The sequence below is a fragment of the Haemaphysalis longicornis genome, unplaced genomic scaffold (genome assembly GCF_048455015.1).
Source record: "Haemaphysalis longicornis isolate Haplotype H1 unplaced genomic scaffold, Haemaphysalis longicornis Haplotype H1 scaffold_2, whole genome shotgun sequence".
Lineage (NCBI taxonomy): Eukaryota > Metazoa > Arthropoda > Arachnida > Ixodida > Ixodidae > Haemaphysalis > Haemaphysalis longicornis.
In genome coordinates this window covers 191,141,855-191,159,973 of record NW_027526295.1, presented here as the reverse complement: position 1 = coordinate 191,159,973, position 18,119 = coordinate 191,141,855, and the positions used below count along the sequence as shown (strand labels likewise).

The window sequence follows — 18,119 nt, the reverse complement described above, 5'->3', positions numbered from 1 at the left end:
ACCGGATTTCTGAACATTAAAAAAGGGTGTTTTAGGCGCCACAAATGGGCAGGCAAAACAACGTTTAGGCCTCAAACGTCGTAGATATGGGTACCGTTATTTCTTACACAAATGCAAATAATTTAAAACGAAAACGTGTGCGACCTGTATCTGCGACTGCAAAACTAAAATAATATTGTTTATGATGGCACAAAGGCGCCAACAGTTGAGCATAGCCGTTCAATTGCGGAACAAAATTGATGGACTAAGGGCGATCACTTTGAGTAAATCGAGAAGCACACTGCTCACATTCAGGTTCAGGAGTTACTGTCGCGTGCTCGAGCGTCGCAGATGGAGAAACAGCGATGAAACAAAATACTTGAGAGACGGGAATACTTACTGATTAAAAAAAAAAAAAAGACGTTACTTGATGTCTGCTGACGCAACTGAATTATGACACAACAAAAACAGACACTAATAATAAACGCAAGAGAGACGACGATTTAAAAATAAATTGACATCCTCTTACACGAGGGCTGTTATGTACAGCTCTAGCAATTTTCTCATGTACAATTATATTAACCAGATTGTTCAGGCAAGACGTCCCAACACTGAGAAATGCACTTTACACATTTGAAGAGCATTTTTCGAAATTGTTGAGCATCCGAGCAGATTTCTGGTGGAAAAGCGTGTTTTAGAGCCCGTCGGAAGTGTGAATTTTAAAGGGACACCAAAGTCAAAATACAAGTTGCTCTTGATCGATAGATTAACTCACCGAGAACACAAATATGCCACTTTTACGAGTAGCCTTTGTAAAATAAGGTAGCAAATAGCGAAAATGTGAAAGCCGGCGTCGCCGCCACTAGTTATACACCGCGCAACTTACACCGGAAGTGGTTCAAATTGCATGACAAATATTTTAACATTACACATTCAGAAGCTTATTTCGGTTTCGGCGCAATATTCGGCCAGATAATTGCGCGCCCTTGTACAGTACTGTGTGCGTAGCCACTTTTATTATGACCCTGTGTTGGCTTTGGTGGCGAAAAAAGAAAAAAAAAATGGCAGCGTATTGGCTCCTTTCGTTGGAAATAGTAGGGTTTAAATTTGCCAAGTAAATGCCTCCCTTAGCTTTCCCGTTCACATCTCGTACTGTTCCTCTTCCGTCGCGCTCCTCCCAAGGTAAAAACACTAAAGGTTTGCCCAAGCCAATTTAAATTTACCGCGTTCTACTCCTACAGGCCGGGTTCCTCGATGCCAACGCTGCAGTACGGCGGAGATGCGCGTGTATCGAGGCGTCCTACTTCAACGTTTATAGAACCACGTTGCCCTACTCCACGTGCTTTCCAAGAAGAACGTGAAACCTATCTAGTGGAACCATGCGTTGCTGTTGCCGTGTGATTTCTCAAATGCCGCCAGGAGCACGGGCAACAGCAGGCGGCGGTTTGATGTAGATGTAGATGTAGAATATCATTTGCTACGGTAAAAACGAAGTACCGATGAATTTTTTAATAAAGGAGCACTGCAAATATCGCTTATGTATTGATGTACTGCCTTATGTTTGCGTAATGTCTTGTTCTTGTTCAACAATGTTGACAAGTATGAACATTGACACCGGACTTAGACGTTTAGATTTGGCTGTGAGTATATAAGACAATTGCGCAGATTTTATTTCACTTTGGCCGGGTGGCTGAATCGAGTCTCAGACGGACAGACAGACAAACCAAACTTTCTTCCAGCCTATCCCACCCTTGACCCCATCCTGAGCAAACAATAAAGTTATTTCTCTCTCTGCGTTTTAGTAGTATTTTCTAGTGTGCGCAATGTCTTCACTGGCTGCCGCTTGATGGCGCTACTCGTCAACTCTCGTGGCGGTGCCCCTATGCGAATAGGCGTGCTCCACCCGAGCGGTTGGTTCGTCGTCGACGTTCATGCTACAGTATACGTAAAAAGGAGAATATTCTTTTCCTCGACAAAGCGTCAACGCTGGTAACGGGTCCCATCAAGAAGCATTTTGTTTAGTGGTCCGGGGCACCAAAGGACGTGACTGACGAAACCGCTTGGTACGTGGCATAGAGTTTCTCGGTACGTGGTAGCCTTGTATTCGGTTGGTTCTACACCGCTGTACATCACCGCTGCCTCGCTTGCTCCCGGGTTATTGTGACGCAAACTGGGGCTGTAGCAGCCGCTGTTTGCGTCATGAGATCGCTGGAAACGAGGGACGGAAATCAGCAATTAAGGCATCTTCCTACACGGAATCCACGCTAAAATGGCTTGGGGGAGGTTAAAATTTCGCTTCGAACCAATTTGTTGGTTGCCTTCAGTGTCCCTTAAAGGCGTAAAGAAATGCAGCTGCGCAGCGTGTTTCGCCGTTGGTTCTTCAATGTAGAAATCATCTGCTAACAAAAGCAGGTTCGATGCTCAGCCGCTGCGTAGCAAAAAAAATTGGATTTGTGTATGCTTCCAGAAACGAGGACGCGACTGCACATGTTTGTAGAAATCAGTTTGGAGAGAACCCGGAACATCGTCTTAGAATAATTGAGAAAATTGTGGAAACAACAGCAAACGTCCACCACCTACAGACTTCTGAATTAGAAAATTGTGCCTTTTGTCACTGAGAATAAACGTCCCATCCAACTGCTGCTAGCGGTTGTTTTGCAGGAGTTCGTTGGACTAGAGGGCTAGGTTGAACCCCATAGAGTTCCAAAAAGTCAATGCTGCCCGAGTAACGTAAATAACGATCTCAAACTGCATTCGAAAGCGAACTTTGAAATACTATTCATATAGGTTCAGATTTTGAAATTAGGCATTTAAAGGCATTAGGCACAAACCTCAAAAGGAGCATTTATACGCGCTATAAAAAAATGAAAACTGTTCTTAACTTTTAAAGTGGGGCGATTGGAGTGGGGGGGCGATTGGAGGGGCGATTGGAGTGGGGATTGGATTCAAAGTGGGGCGATTGGAGTGCAAGGAACAAAAAAGGCATTTGCCTGAAATCCGGTATCTAGTTATCACCTTCCCGGACGTCAGCGCCGCCACGTTATCGTCAGCTGTTGTTACAAGTTTATGGCGTGACCACATAAAAAGACGGCCGTGAACTGTCGGTTGTACGACGCGGTAAGAGCAGCGAAGTTCTACGTCTGATAATGGCCGAGCAAGCTATGCCACCGATTCACTTATCCGTCAAGCTAGGACTCGATTAGCGAACTAATCAATAAAACAGCAAGTTTTCTTTGTTATTTTTTCCTTTCCCTTGCTTTTGACCATGTGACTATTGTAGGCGAATACGATGCGTTGGGCTCTTTGTAATGGAGAGGCATGTACTGACCCCTTGTGTTGCTATTGCGCAAAACCAATAACTACAATTTTTATTGCCGCTCGTGAAAGCGAAACATGGTACGTCATTTTTATTCTCCGTCATCGCTGACTTGGCAGCGGCCAAAATGATTATGCATGTTCACCAGCAAACACTATTAGGTGCGTCTTCTGCGAAACTGCGCCTGTTGAAAATTCATGTGGGGATTTCACGGCGGCGAAGGTCGGTGCAACTTTTGCCCTAGTTCACGGCTGCTGTTGCCATTGTTTCACGTCTGTTGCTGCAAGCTGTCAAAAATCACGTCGCTTTTGCGTAGGCCGAAGTTTTCAATGTGTGGCGTATATGTTCCCGCCAGCTGCTTATATTATTTCATGTCTTCTCAGCCAATCACAGAGGGCGTGTCCTACAAGCCATATTATTGTTGAATAGCAAAGACAGGCCGAGGTAGCTACGTTGTCATGCCTGCTGCATTTGGTCTAGTTTTTAATGCCAGCCAAGAATTATGCACCTTCAGTGACGAGAAAAAGGTAAACTTTAGAACTGGTGCCGGTAAACGTCATGAAACGTCTTAATGATGAAAGTGCACACGGCCCTGACAGCCGGAAGTGCATGACAAAACTGAAAGCCACTAAAAAAAAAAAAGTTTCGTGGGAATTCCCGCATTCACGGAGAATCTACGAAGTCGAGAATAGACACCGAGGAATAAAAAAGAAGACAGCGCCACTGCAGAAGCGTGAAAGCGAAATATAAACACTAAAATCGAAGTTGGCCCCGACGTCACCATGCCACGTGATCCTGTCATGTGAGAGCGCGTCGACTCCAAGCGTACAAATGCCGGTATGAGCTGAAGGAAGCTCACACTATCACGTATGACTTGAAGGCAGCGAAGCTGTATACGCAACCTTCACCACCATCACGGCGGTTTAAGTCTACGATTGCAGCCGATTTGCTTGTTCTTCGCTCTCGCAACGACCTTTACTCTATCATTGTGGCTGTAAGTGTGAGCTTCCTTCATTTTTTTTTTGAAAGTGATAATCATTGGACATCACCTTGGAGGGGCGTACCCTGTCTTTCTCGTTCCGAGCAAGTGTTGCCACCATTACGGTGGATGCTGGAGCTTTTTCTTTTTTTGGCCAAGCTTGGCCAAGCTCCCTAGTGTGTATGCTTGGCCTGACAAACGTGCGCAGGAGAGGCTGTGCGGTCGGCACAAGGCACGCATCGGGAAATCACGCAGGCCTACCGCCTTAGTTGGATGCACTTCCCCGGCCCCGCTACCACCTTAAAGCGTAGGCAGTCTGTCCAGTGGCGTCGGCTGCAAACTAACACCTTCCCACATCCCGCATTGTGCCACCTCCACTTCCTTACGCGATACTGCCACACGTGAACGTGGTGCGGCGCTCCTCTCGCTTCCCTCCACCACATAGTGGCCGCAATTGCCCTGCCAAACCACCCCTCCATGCTACTCTGTCCCTGCCCCTTACCACTCTAGAGCAATGGGAGGCTACGCTGCTCAGCTCCGACCCAGAAATGCAAGAGTGTGTAATCCAGCTGGCCGAACTAGCTGCTATGGCCCACGGGCTCCTGGCCGTCGACTAGGGGACTGTATAGTGTGCCAGTGCTCCCAGCCGGCGCCTCTTTCTTAACAGCTTTGGATGAATAAAGTTTTCACCACCACCACCACGCACGAGCGCTAGGCATTTTCTTGGTTTTGTTAACTGCCGGGCGGTCGCCGCGAGGCCTGCGCTCACGTGCGCGCACTCGGCAATTTTTTGGTATTTTTAACTGCGGACACGAAAAATTACGATTTGATAAACATCTTCGCTGTTTAATAAGTATCGTGGGTTACGTGCACGGTCACATTCTGGGCCGACTGCAGCGGCTTGAGAAAGGTGAACAGCGAGGGACCGGAGTCAACGAAGGTTGGTTTAAGAAGGCTGGTTGCATGACGTCATGCCATGTCCTATTTTTCCACCGTGAGTATAGGGCCGCTGGATAAACAATCATGCACACCCGGCGAAGTATTCTTGAGCCGGCAGCATAGCACAACCCGGTTAATATATGGGCCAGCGACTAACTAGCGCAACTTAAAGAAGATGGCGGCACTCTGAGGCAGCCGCCTGATTTTCCGATGTCGTACAGCCTTATGTCCAGGACTCTAGTCTTTTCGGACCTGGGTGCCGTACCGATGAAGAGCGGTTGTCTGGCTTATGATCTATCTGATGAATGAGTGACTGGGAAGAACGGGGATTGTGTAATTATTTGAAGGCTTCATAGGAGTACATCAGGATACGGATCTTCAGAGGGGTGTTACGAGAGTAGTCATACGTGATGAAGTCAAGGGCGTGTATGATGGCGAAGAGCTCAGCTTCCATGGATGTGGTGTGCGGCAGATTGAGGAGCAGCGCACCCGTGATGTTTTGATCATCTGGGGTGAACCGAGCAGTTGCGACGTGGGAAGCTGTAAGGCTATTGCATCTGTCTAAAGGTCTATTTTGCCCGGCTGCTTTTTCATAGACGTTATGCCTTCATTTTCTTCTCGTTGGTTTCGCGGCACGAGGAATGGAATGAGTCGTCGTAGTTTATGTCAAAAGGCTTCAGTTCTTGTGTCCGGCGTGGCATGGAACATGCACCATTGAACCTGGGCTGACGTACGTATTACATCGTCACGCGCCGCTATATATATAGAGAGAAATACTTTATTCAATGCCAGCAGAGGGGAGGTCCGGGCTACGCAGAGCCGCTCCCTCCCCCCGACGCGTTTACGTCGCCCTCGGGACTAGGCCCCGCCGGCGTCGGCAAGAGCAGCGCGCGAAAGGCACTCGGGAACTCGTCCCTTTCCCCCCCGTCGGCGCCTCTCTCCGTCTCTGCCTGGCGAGAGCAGCCTAGGCGAAGGTTTGTGATGTCAGGTCCGGTGAGTTCGCGGCACTGACGATGGTGTCCGGCAACCGGCCGTAGAGGTCAGCTGCTTCTACAGGATGCACTGCACAGTCCCACAGGATGTGGGCCGAAGTTGCGCGTTCGCGCTCACATAGACTGCACACATCACTGACGTAGACGTCCGGGCACACGTGGCGTGCGAGTGCCGGCGTGATTACCGATAGTGTCTGTAACTGGCGTAACAGCACTGCCTGCGAACGCTACATTCTATTCACCTACACTGGAAGTACAAGACGCCGCCTGTACTCTCCAAACGGGAGGAAGCAACACTACATCGCACGCGGATGAATGTCGCATACATACGGCGGTTTTTCTTCAAACTCTGCCGAGACTGCGATGTGCGCGAAAACCTGCAGCACCTGCTCTGCGAATGAGCTCGATTCAGTACGCCAAGAGTTTCGCTCGTAGCATCTTTGCGACTGCCGCTTTCCGTGAAGATTCAACTGAAGGGCGTGTTGGGTCCGTGGGCATGTCCCAAACGTGCTCCACGGTCCACAAAAGCTCTGAACGCGTACCTGTAACACACAGGTCTTGACCAGTCTCTGTGAGTGACTGAACACATTCGTGCGCATCAATTTTTTTTGACATCTTACCCATTATCTCTATCATTTTCACTACATTCATCTGGAGTGCGAAGATAAGAATTTCAACCGTAGAACATCGCCAGGTTCAATAAAGATCATTCTCGTTCTCTTTCCGAGCTTCGTTCGTTTGCAGAAATTAGTCATTCAAATGGGAGCATGGCAACCACATGCCACCATCAGCCCTTGGAGATACGTTCTTCACGTTGTTTTTTCGAAAGAATGGGTAAGAACATGGGAAAGGACGATGGTGCATTCCAGAGGTTTCTTGTGAGGATTACGGTCCTTTTTAGCGTGAGGAATGGTATGCCCCGCCATTACGGGGTGGGCCTGCAATTCTACACCTGATTCATTATCTCTCGTCTTGCCTGCAACCTTGCTTAGCAATCCACGACGGCTGAAGACAAACAACGTTTGACAAAGCAGAGTGCTGAATTGGTGGCTACAACCCGTTATCATTACCAAACCGTGATTACAGACAGCGTGTATGCACCACTGTTTCGAAAGACGTTGAATTTACGCTTACACGCTCTTTTTTTTTTTCCGTCCGGGGAGTTGGAGTTCACGCTTATCGGCGCGCGATAGTGGGCGCTTTTTGAAATGACACGCGGCTTCACAATCGCGAATGCTTGACAGAAGGCCGCCAAAGCAACCGGACCAAGCCGGGCTGCCTACTGTCAACTGGCGCCCTTTCTTTTTGGGCAGTATTATTTATTTTTGTTGATGTTTCCTTCCGCGTTTCCCCTCCACTCGAGTGAGCTCAACAGTTCCAAGAAGCAGCCCTGGTGCCGCCGCTATTAGCTGGAAGCGACCGGTACGGCGCAGTGGACGCTGCCGTCGGGTGTGTTGCTTGTGTGTCAGACGAGCTTGTCGGGCTGCGCACGGGACGCTAATGGGCAAGAACCACGACCGCTGAGGCACTTAGCCTCGCGCCATACCTCGTTCAGCAACGGAGAGCAACAAGCTTCATTGCTGTGTTAAGGTAGGTTCATCGTGGTCCGCGAAACTGACGCACGAACATCGCCACGCGGCTTCAGCCCTATCGGCCGTTGAGATACTGGGAGACTGCGAAGTTATCAAAGGACTTTACAAAGGCCCTCCGGCGGAACGCTCTCACAAAGGTATGCTGGGTCGGTGTCCAGGGAACCGCTGTGTAAAGGGGTTTACTTTTAATTTAGCGGTAATTTATACGTAATTTATATTTGGCCGTGCTGTTACTTGCCGTGGGATTGAATGAAGGACTGAAAGATGTAGTTCCCCATTCCAGGCTTCGAACGCTCTTGTTTGTAGCGGACAGGTGCCCGATTTCGAGCAAAAGAAACCCTAGCTTTTTGTGTACGCCCACTGACAAAGCTGCCGGGGAGAGTTTAGACCTCAGCACTCAGGCGGGCTAACCGCAGAGTCACAGTGAAATGTCGGCCTAAATGAAATATGTTGTATTCTAATTCATTGACTGGGTTACCAACCATAAAAGAGGGGACGTTCGATCGTGCACTTCTGCCTCCAGTCCATATTTGCGTACTATACAGCACGGCGCATGTGGACACAATGCCGATCCTCTTGACCCATACTTCTTTGTTGCACATCTGTACAGGTTCAAACGCCCCTCAGAACGAACTTCTTATCCATCCATTGTGTGCCGTTATTCCCCTTACATGCAATTACGCCTGGTGGAGTTCTTTGGAGCAGTTTGATAGCGCGCGAGTGACGTTTTCTGCGTGCCTGATAAGTCTAGGAATACTTGCGAAAATCGGTCACACCTTTTGCGACAAAATCGGATATATAAGTGAGAGAAATTGGCCGAAATCCTCGTTGTCAATTGCCCGAAGAAAATGAGGCTGTCAAAGATTTTCTGTGCTCATCGCTTTGCTTGGAAACCGTCGCCGAGAAGCGAAAATATAGCCATTGTTCTGAGCCTAGCCTTCTTCCCCCGGTAAAGGGACTTGAAGTATCTTTCAGCGATGATGCCATGCAACCACTTTTGCTTTAATGCTTCTTGTACTCTTCAGACATAGCATGCCGTACGACATGTCGGTTCAGGTTGCTTTTTTTCTACACGGAGACTTTATGCAGTCCTTCAGTCTGTGATCAAATTGAAATTATAAGTGGAGTGGCGAGCTCGAACGGAACGCCAAAATTTCACGGCACAGGCCGCATATTACAATTATTTAACACCTCAACAGGCCCTGCAAGTGAGCAAGCTATTTCTTTTAAAGTGAAGTGACACCAACGAATACCCTTAAGGATGAGAGAAGGACATTTTAAAAATACCAGTGTCTTTGAAAACAAAGGAGAATTTAGTTCGGGTTTTAATATAATTTATTTCCGGTTTCATATCATTTGGCTTTAAAGTTCGGGGAGGAATGCTTTGTTTCGTGAGTAAATTTTATATAAAAAAGAAAATAAAGCAACTGCGGGCATATCACGACAGAAAACAAAACAAAAAAAAAAAATAAAATAAACTCAGTTCCACCCAGTGTAAAATCTACTGAAAAAGCAGAGCTGCGGTTCCCTTGTTTCGTCTCGAACGTTAATTGGCGATCGCTCGGAAACGGCAGCGCCGTCGCCACGCAAATTGTACGGTTAGCGCAAAGGAATCGCCAATTAAACGTCAAAGCGGGAAGCTCCCTCAACCGCTCTCCAGGATGATGATGATGATTGATATTGCTATCTCCTTTGTAACGGCGTGATCACGCGTCATCTTACCAAAAAGCAAAAAGAAACTAATATACCCATGTTTTACACTCTTGGTTCAATACTAGCGCTGCTCTTAGGGCAGGCACAAAAGACTTATTAGGCACAAAATACGTATTTTTTCTGTTGCAGGTGGTAGCTGTCCTAGGCAATATTCCCCCCTCTGCTTTTAGTCCACCAGAATTCTTATCTTCTTTTCGTCCCCTCGACAGCCTTGAAGTTAACTTCCTCTGTGCTACCCTTAAATCCTAGGGCTTCTGGAAGCCGAACATTTCCTTCATGTAGATTTGGATGGATACCCGCGCAATCTAACACTATGTGCCGCATAGTTTTTTTTTCCCGCACACCATGCATACCCCGTAATTTTGTGTATACTTTCCCACAAAGATCTTAGTTCGCAAGCAACCTGCTCTAGCCTCAAAAAACAAAGCACTGCCTTTGGAATTATCGTAGAAATTTGCCTTTCGGATGTCTAATTTATCAGCCCTGTACATCTCTAACAAAGTTTTAGCTTCCATTTTTTTCTCTCCATTTATTCGTTTCTATCTGCTTGCCTCTTTTTTGGTTACCTTGGCTGTCTTGGATTCTCCACTGTTCTTTCTGTATTTCAACGTTAGCCTTCCAGTCTTCCTTAGCCACTGTGTGCCCACGCTTTTCATGTATAAATACCTAAAAACTTTAGCTGTCCACCAAAGTTGATCCATTGCTCTCAACCTCCTCTCAAAACATATTTTACTCTGCGCTTCTCGAAAGTCAGACGACGCTCAGCCCATATCTCCCTGCACTGCTTCGTTAGTTGTTTTTCGTAGGCCAAACGGCCCAACGTTCTCTGGTTCACTTCAAGGCCTGCTAGAGCGTCTGATTCTAGGCAGAGTACTGCATTCGCAAACGCGAGACCCGGAACCATTACTCCTTTCCACATTCCTCTTACTACTTCATATTTGTTATGCCCCCACAGAGCTCTACGCTTCATTATAGCTGCGTTTCGCTTTCCCTTAACCTGAAGTTGCTCCTCGTGAGTTCTTAAGTAGTTATCCCCTTCATTTATCCACACTCCCAAATATTTATATTCCTTGACTCTGGGTAATTCGACATACTGGATTGACGCTGCGTCAGTGCTAGTGTCATCGAAAACCATTATTCCCGATTTTTCTGCGCTAAAATGTAACCCGAAGTCTTTGGCTTCCTGACCACTAATATTTATGAGCCGTTGCATATCGGTCTTGTTATTAGCTAAAAGAACAATTTAGTCTGCGTAAAATATTCCCGGAGATCGCTGTTGGACCCCTTTGCCTTGCAACATATGCCTTAGGTTGAACCACGGTGTAAGATACACTTTTAGGGGTGGACATAGCAGCCCAAAAATCTTTCAAATAGAGTTGGTGGCGGCGGGGCGCCACACGTAGACCATTGATTTAAAGGACATCTGGTGGCAGAACTCTCAACTAAGCTTCGCAGCTACCTAGGCTTCAAATGACTTGACCAACCACTGTCCGAAGCAAGGTGGTTCGCCAGCACCAGCGGCATGCGTGTAACATAACGTTGTTTGTGTAAGATCACCGTGCGAGCTCACACAATGCGATCTCAACGCGTAATTTACTTCATTGTTTCAACAGCTGCGAGAGTTCGGGCGTCCTAAGCTCATTTAAACGCGCGCAGAGCTCCTCTGAACACTGGACACCGGCAGTGAGTGACAACGATTCCTCTCCGCTGCTTCGTGCGTGACTTCCGCCAGTTGTGAAACGTCATTTACGGCGTAGAAACATGAGCGTACTCGCCGCTAGTTTAATCCATTTAAGCAACTGGGCTACTTTCCTTGTATGTCAGGGCGTTGTTGCGGCAGCGGACGCTTTCTTTTTGCGACTGCTTGTACTGAGTAGCTGGGGGGCTGTAGACTACGGTAAAATCGACGGCACTGCATCTTTTGCGAGCGCGCACCACTTTGACATCAGCAGTACTTCCTCTCCTAGCTCCAAAAAGTACCCTTTCGCGCAGCCGCACTCTCAGAGGAATGCTGACTGCCAGTGGCATCATTTTCTGCTGGAGACGGCTGCAGAGAACGCATTCATTCGTTTAGGGTGGCAGGAAACGTTAAATAAGGTCAGGTTTTTTGCCAGCCGTTACAGTACCTACTCATTAAGGCATTTGCACCCAATTTTGTCGTTCTACAAGCATAAAAGCTGACTTGTGTGAGTGCGCTGCGGCTACCCCGGCACACATTCCGTTCGGTTTAGTGTTCTATACCTTCTTTTGACTGTCACGGACTCAAAACACATACAGTTAGAACGCGTTGAAACACTGGGGTGAGCGCAAAGGCTTTCGCACCATAGTGTTTCTTTCATACTCATATATACTAGAGAGAAATCTGGCGCCACTGTCTAGGGACGCGGCGCTTCGGCGAGCGGTAAATCATGTGCCGGGAAGGCACGTTTCACTTGTCCTTGGCATGGCTCAAGAACAAGCTGAAAAGTTGGCTCTGGCTGCAAAAAAGCAGCGATATTACGTAGAAGGTTCATCAAATTTGTTTTGTTATCATAAAATTGAACCTCCAAAAAGATTAATTTCTCAGTGATTATGCAGAAGCTTCATGCACGGTGCACAAGAAAAAAATGTTACCCTTTCTTGATTTTGGCTTCGAGACAAAAAAGAAGCCATATGGCTATCTAAGCCAAGTAGGCGAGGGACGTCGCTAGCGGCAATGGCGCCGCCCACGGTGGCCCGCTACTGCAGCCACAGATTTCACTCTAGTATATATTAGTATGAAACTCTGTTTCGCATGGTGACGAAAAGCGTAGAGAATCAGAACTACACAGAACAAGCGCTTAATAACACCTGAGTTTTAATGAAACCAAAAGCGGAAAATCTCGACATAGCGCACCCTTCTGGTGCATCAGAGAGAGAGAGAGAGAGAGAGAGAGAGAGAGAGAGAGAGAGAGAGAGAGAGAGAGAGAGAGAGAGAGAGAGAGAGAGAGAGAGAGAGAGAGAGAGAGAGAGAGAGGGGTCAATTTATTTAGTCGCCTGCAGTTCGGTTAGGCTCCCTCCACATGGGGGAGGGGTGCTGTCACCGTGACGCGGCCTGGTCGCCGTCCCGGGCATCCCTTGAGGTCTGCGCACGAACTCCGCCCACGGGTCCAGGAAGGCTAGCACCCCATTCCCCCACAGCTTCACCCGGTCGCTGCTTCTCAAGGGCTGCCGAGACCTGCTGGACGGCCTTGAGTTTTGTGTCATTGCCATAGCTCCTCGTCGCAGCCTCCAGCTGCGTTGGGACCGTCGTCTTCTCGGTGGCCTCTCGCGGATTTACGCTACAGTCCCAAAGGATGTGAGCTGCCGTGGCTCGTTCCTTTGTGCACAGTCTACACACATCACTGCCGTACACACTGGGGCGAATGTGTTTGGCAAGCACCGGGGTGAGCACGGATCCCGTCTGCAATTGTCTATATAACACTGCCTCAGCTCGGGTGAGTCCCGGGTGAGGGGGCGGCATAGTTCGTCCGTTCAGTCTGTACCACTTCACTATGTCGTTGAAGCTGGTCATCGTGTCTTTGGTGAAGTCGAGCGTCCCGTACCCCGGGTCGGCCTGGCCTGCTGTCGCGCGGTTGGCGAGTCCTCGTGCGACTGCGTTGGCCCTCTCGTTGTGGTTCGCGTCTCCCCGTCCCGATATGGTGTTGCCCATGTGGGCCGGGAACCATTTGATCACCAAAGCGCTGGTGCGCCCGTTGTCTTCAGCCTTGCGTAAGATGCGCGCGGCCTCACTGCACACTCGGCTCTTTGCGTACTTCTGTACCGCTGTTCGAGAGTCGCACAACACCGTCGTGCAGCTGGGGTCGGCGACGGCCAGGGCGATGGCCACCGCTTCCACGTGGTGCACTTTCCTGGCATGGATGCTCGCCGCAGTCCTTGTAACTCCTGTTGATGCTTCTACTACCGCCGCCGCGTCCACGTAGACGGCATCATACAGACACAGAAGAAAAAAAAAAAAAACTCACGTGATTAAACAACAACAATCGGAAAGGAATCGGAGAGCACACATGCGCTGCAACAGTTGGCCAACGTTCCGCGCGAATGTTAGGAGATCGATTGCAGCATGACCGAACATTGTGAAGCGAAGAGATTTACCGCCTATTCACTGAGAGCTATCTTCAAGATAGGCGAATTCCTCATTAAGGAGGGACACGAATGGGGCGCTGACACAAGTTCCATTCTTATTGTACAACAAGATGAAAAGTTGTAGAAAAGATGAAAAGACAGTTTTTTTTCCATTCAAGGTTGCTCAAACTTCCCTTTCCGCAGTCTACTGTGGCGCTGATGTTATCGGTGCAGGTTTCCCTACCTCTATTTCCCCAAACTCCTCACTAATCCCTCGATGAATATGCGGCAACGCGTGCTCTCCTAAATGTTTCTCCGCCCCATCAATCAAGAATTTTTGATGGATATCGTTTATTGAGCTTTGTAATTTTACACGGTTCCAAAACTTCTTGGATGCGCTTTTGTTCTTCTTCCGTATTTCTGCCATCCATTGTTGGCTTTTCTGCTTGATCTTTGCTTGCACCATTTTCTGCACTTCTAGTTTCTTTTCCCGGTAGATATCCCATTTTTACTTCACTACCTCCGGTTCCGTACCAGTTCTTTTTGCCTCCCTATGTTCTCTCGACGCATTTTTTCGCTGGTCAATAGCCTCTTTTATTTCCTTAATCCACGAGCTTGTCGGCTTTCTCTTCCCTTTCCACCAGTTTCGTTGGTTGGCTTCATTTATGTTATGCTTTATGAACCGTTGTGCTGCTGAGCACAAGGACGCGGGTTCGATTCCCGGCCGCGATGGTCGCTTTTCTGATGGAGGCGAGAAGCAAAAACACCCGTGTGTACGAGATTTCGGCGCACGTTAAAGATCCCCAGGTGGTCAAAATTAATCCGGAGCCTTCCACTACGGCGTGCCTCATCGCCTGCGTTGCGTCGACGCGTGAAACCCTACAATTAATCAGTCAACCTACTTTCGGAATCACACACACACACACAAAATTGCGCGCCTCTGACGATTGTTATATTTTGTCACTGAGCCACAAATCGAATGAAAAGGCAAGCCAGTCCTGCACTACGCATTTGTAACGGCGGCACAAACTAGCAGTGTTACATGAAAGTGCACCAATAAGGGCTCACGTGCCCAGAAGTGCGGCGCACCGCAGCAGTCGAGCCTGCGCGGTCCACCGGATTCGCTGATTTTACGCACGATCGCCGCCGCTTGCATTACTCCATCAACGGTTGCTGAAAGGTCCTTCCCACCAAGTGCATTAGTTTAAGCAAGAAGCTATCTTCATCCAAATTTTACTTCATACGACTATCGGTGAACCCGCGAGTGACAGAGCGCCGTCACCATCCCAGAAGTTTCATCGACGTTGCAAACGCATTTAGCGCTGCGAACCTTTTTTTCCCTTGTGCCAAACTGATCGCCGGAAGAGATCGGACGAGCCGGGGATGGGCGGGAGACCATGTCGGAAAAAACAATCGGGAGAACTGAACACATTTTCATTCTGCAAACGCGGTATCCTATGGGACCCCAGCAGCTTTGTACTACCAGGAAGTACTACCCGGAAGTCGGTTTGGCCCCCTGCCGTGCAGCGCCGCCTGGGCAGCGCAGGAGCCCTATTGGGTAGGAGAAATAGGGATGGGTGCATTGTATTAGGGGTTTGTTGTAATCGGCGCCAGACGAGAACTTCCTCCTTGATTAGTTGAGGGTGAGGTTGAGGCAAGGTGAGGCGATAGAAGTTTGCAATAGATGTTTAGCAGCACGGTCAGTCTCGTATCGTATTTTGTATCATAGGAGATTTTTCGAGAGTGTTCGCCTGACCTTTCTGCATTTTTGGATTTGTGAAGTCAAGGGGAGCACGCCGATACCCGACTTTTATGGGTGGGTGGACTTTTGTGACTTTTATGGCCGCTTTTCTAGCGACCACGCCGTGACTGTGTGCAAACGCTATACCGCGTTCGTGCAGCGAGATTTTTAGTTGAAAGCTAGCGCCTTTGTCATTCGCCTCTAACGCTTTTTGCCAGTTCTGGCTTGTCCACAATCGACAGTCGTAATAAATTGTCGCGCCTTACATTTCTGCTTTTTTAAAACTATAGGCCTCAAATGAGAAGATTCCACCACTTTTCTCTGATCTATTATCACCTCCAATAAACGTTCCCCCCCCCCCCCCCTCATTCTCCCTTGAAAAGTGACAAAACAATGTTGAATAGACTGGAATACACCAACTTCAGAACAAAATATGTAGCAGAAAACTGCGTGAATACGAATTCTGCAGCAGCACCTTCAAGCGCTCGTTCTCCGTCCCCTCCCCTCAGTTTCCGAACTATCATGTGTCACAGAATTCGCTTGCGCCCGATAACATTGTTACTTGCCCGAGCCTGGACACTTTATGCGGATTATCTGACGTATGCTGCCACTGAACTTGCGAAACAGTTGCATATTGTACTTATCAGCATCTCTGTTATTTTTCCTTGCCTGACTTTGCTTTTATCTTCCCGTAGAAATTCCGACCCCATAATTGTGTTCTCTTCGGTTTTACATTCGCTACTCCTTGCATGATTCTTAATATCTCTTTCTCAATACTTTACACTGTTTTTGTTGGGTGCATTTTTTTTTTTTGCGCTTCAACGCTGTTTTGCAAGCGCTAAGTGCCTTGTGACTGTGTCAACATTTTTGCCGTTACATACTACTGAAATCCTGCAACAGTCCCTACTTTGAGGCTAAGAGTACGTTCTAAAAGTAAAAAAACAGAAAAAGGGACTTGTGAGTGAGGTACCGGAATCCCAATAAACTTTTCATGTTGTAGACACGAATACCTGCAGTTTTGCGTTTAATAATTTGGAGATGTCAGGCAATATTTCTTGTTCCGTCGCAGTGGCTGCTGTCATTTTTGTGGGTTTTTCAATGAGGGTCTTCATTTTCTGACATAGTTTATCGGTTTATCCCATACGTTCTTCTCCTTCGGCCAGCGCCGGCTGTTTTAATATTTTCGCCAAGTCGTCATTCAGTACGTCATCTCTATCATCCCCTCTTATCAAGACCATGAACCAGTTCTGTAGTGCTATTTTAAGTTCTTCTACCCTGTCTGTTATTGACTAAGTTATGTTTTTTTTTGTTAGTTATTTCCTTGAGCAAACTAAACCAGTGTATCTCCTCGGTTACTCAGACTATCAATCCTAAAGTTTCCAACTGAACGCCTCCTTGCCTGGTTTGTCCAATCTCTTGAGTTAAAGACGCCCGTCAGTATAACGTATAGTGAGCTTTTACCTAATTCATTGCCGATTCGACGTCTACATCCTTCTTGCAGCGGAATATTGGTGCATCAAGCTGTAATACTTCCAACCCGTATTTTTAGTTCAGCTACATGGCGACGTACTCGTGACCCGTGGGTCTTCCATCACGCAGGTTGGGCAGCGAGTTCCGCTATAGCTGGGAAGGCGGCGTCGTGCGCGCGCGGCCGTCATGGCGCTCCCGGACACCAGGGCCTGCTGGCCCGTGGCGGCGTGCGCGGCCATCTACGTCTTCTTCGGCATGATGCTGGCCAAGTCCGAGTCTGTCCTCTACGTCGGCTTCATGGACATGCTGCAAGCCAATCGGGAGGACGCCTCGTGGCCCCTCACGCTCGCCATCATCACGTCGCAACTCGCAGGTATACCCACTAGGAAGGCTTCGGTTCTACTTGCACTGAGCTGCACTGGTGCAAGCAGCTAGCATATGTTCATTTTTCACTAACTGATCGTTCCAGTAGCACTCTGTACTGATCTGCATGACACTGTGCTAAACTGTACTAGTTAAGGTTAAAAAAAAGGCCTCTACTATTATGGCGGAGCGATCAAAGGCGGGGAGGCTTTAAGGGTTATCGAGGAGACATGCTGGGGAGGATGATTATGAGGCGGTGCGGGCGGGATATGAGGCAGTTTGTTGGAGATCAGTCATAGGTGCGTACGCATGGTAACGCCCCTGTGCCCAACGTATACCGACACGAAAACTAACGCTCGCAGCGCTGCGTGAGGCCCGAAGCGTCACACATACTGCGGCCTCCTCGATCAGCCCCGTTGCGGCACCGTTGCTGAATGCGGAGGCCGTGCGAGGCCGCCGACTCGGCCCGTCAAATTCGCACTACGCCGGCTGGCCTACTCTTCCTCCTCCCTGTTTGCTATCTGTACCTATCGCCCTTTCCCTCAATCGGCGTAGTGCCTCTTTCTACTTTCGCGCCGTTGCTGATCGCAGAGGCCGTGCACTTTCATACACACGCAAGCACCCGGACGCCGGCTACGCACCCGACATCCGGCGCGCTGCCCATTACGCAGGCCCGGCGCGTGCTGACATCCCGGCAGCTTCTAGTCTCCAAGCACAAACACAGTTTTGGGGAATTCCCACTTTACACACAAATTAGACGCGACACTATGTAATGGCTGCCCACCAAGAAAAACAGGAAAGAGTAACCTGACCCGGTGGACTTCGCCACAAGGCCATCAGTGGAGCATGGACGGAAACAGCCAGGTTACAGGAATCTCTCCGATGCCATCACCTCATTCATCCCCCTCTCCTTTTGCCCAAAGTGAAATTTTATTTTTTTTCTCTGTTCTAG

The 18,119-nt window shown here is 48.5% G+C and overlaps 1 protein-coding gene across 4 annotated transcripts in view; it reads left to right on the top strand.

Annotated features, from left to right (window-relative positions):
- The first annotated feature begins 7,416 nt into the window (after window positions 1–7,416).
- LOC144169681 (monocarboxylate transporter 12-like) overlaps window positions 7,417–18,119 on the top strand; it is a 40,136-nt gene continuing 29,433 nt past the window's right edge. Inside the window, exons 1-2 of one of the 4 annotated variants that reach the window (XM_077698968.1) lie at window positions 7,417–7,795; window positions 16,934–17,177. In XM_077698968.1, coding sequence (XP_077555094.1) covers window positions 16,991–17,177 — 187 coding nt within the window. In that variant the 5' untranslated portion in view covers window positions 7,417–7,795; window positions 16,934–16,990. Of the gene's footprint in view, window positions 7,935–16,933; window positions 17,178–18,119 lie in introns of all 4 variants that reach the window. The other 3 variants (XM_077698969.1, XM_077698970.1, XM_077698971.1) reach the window with 3 other exon arrangements.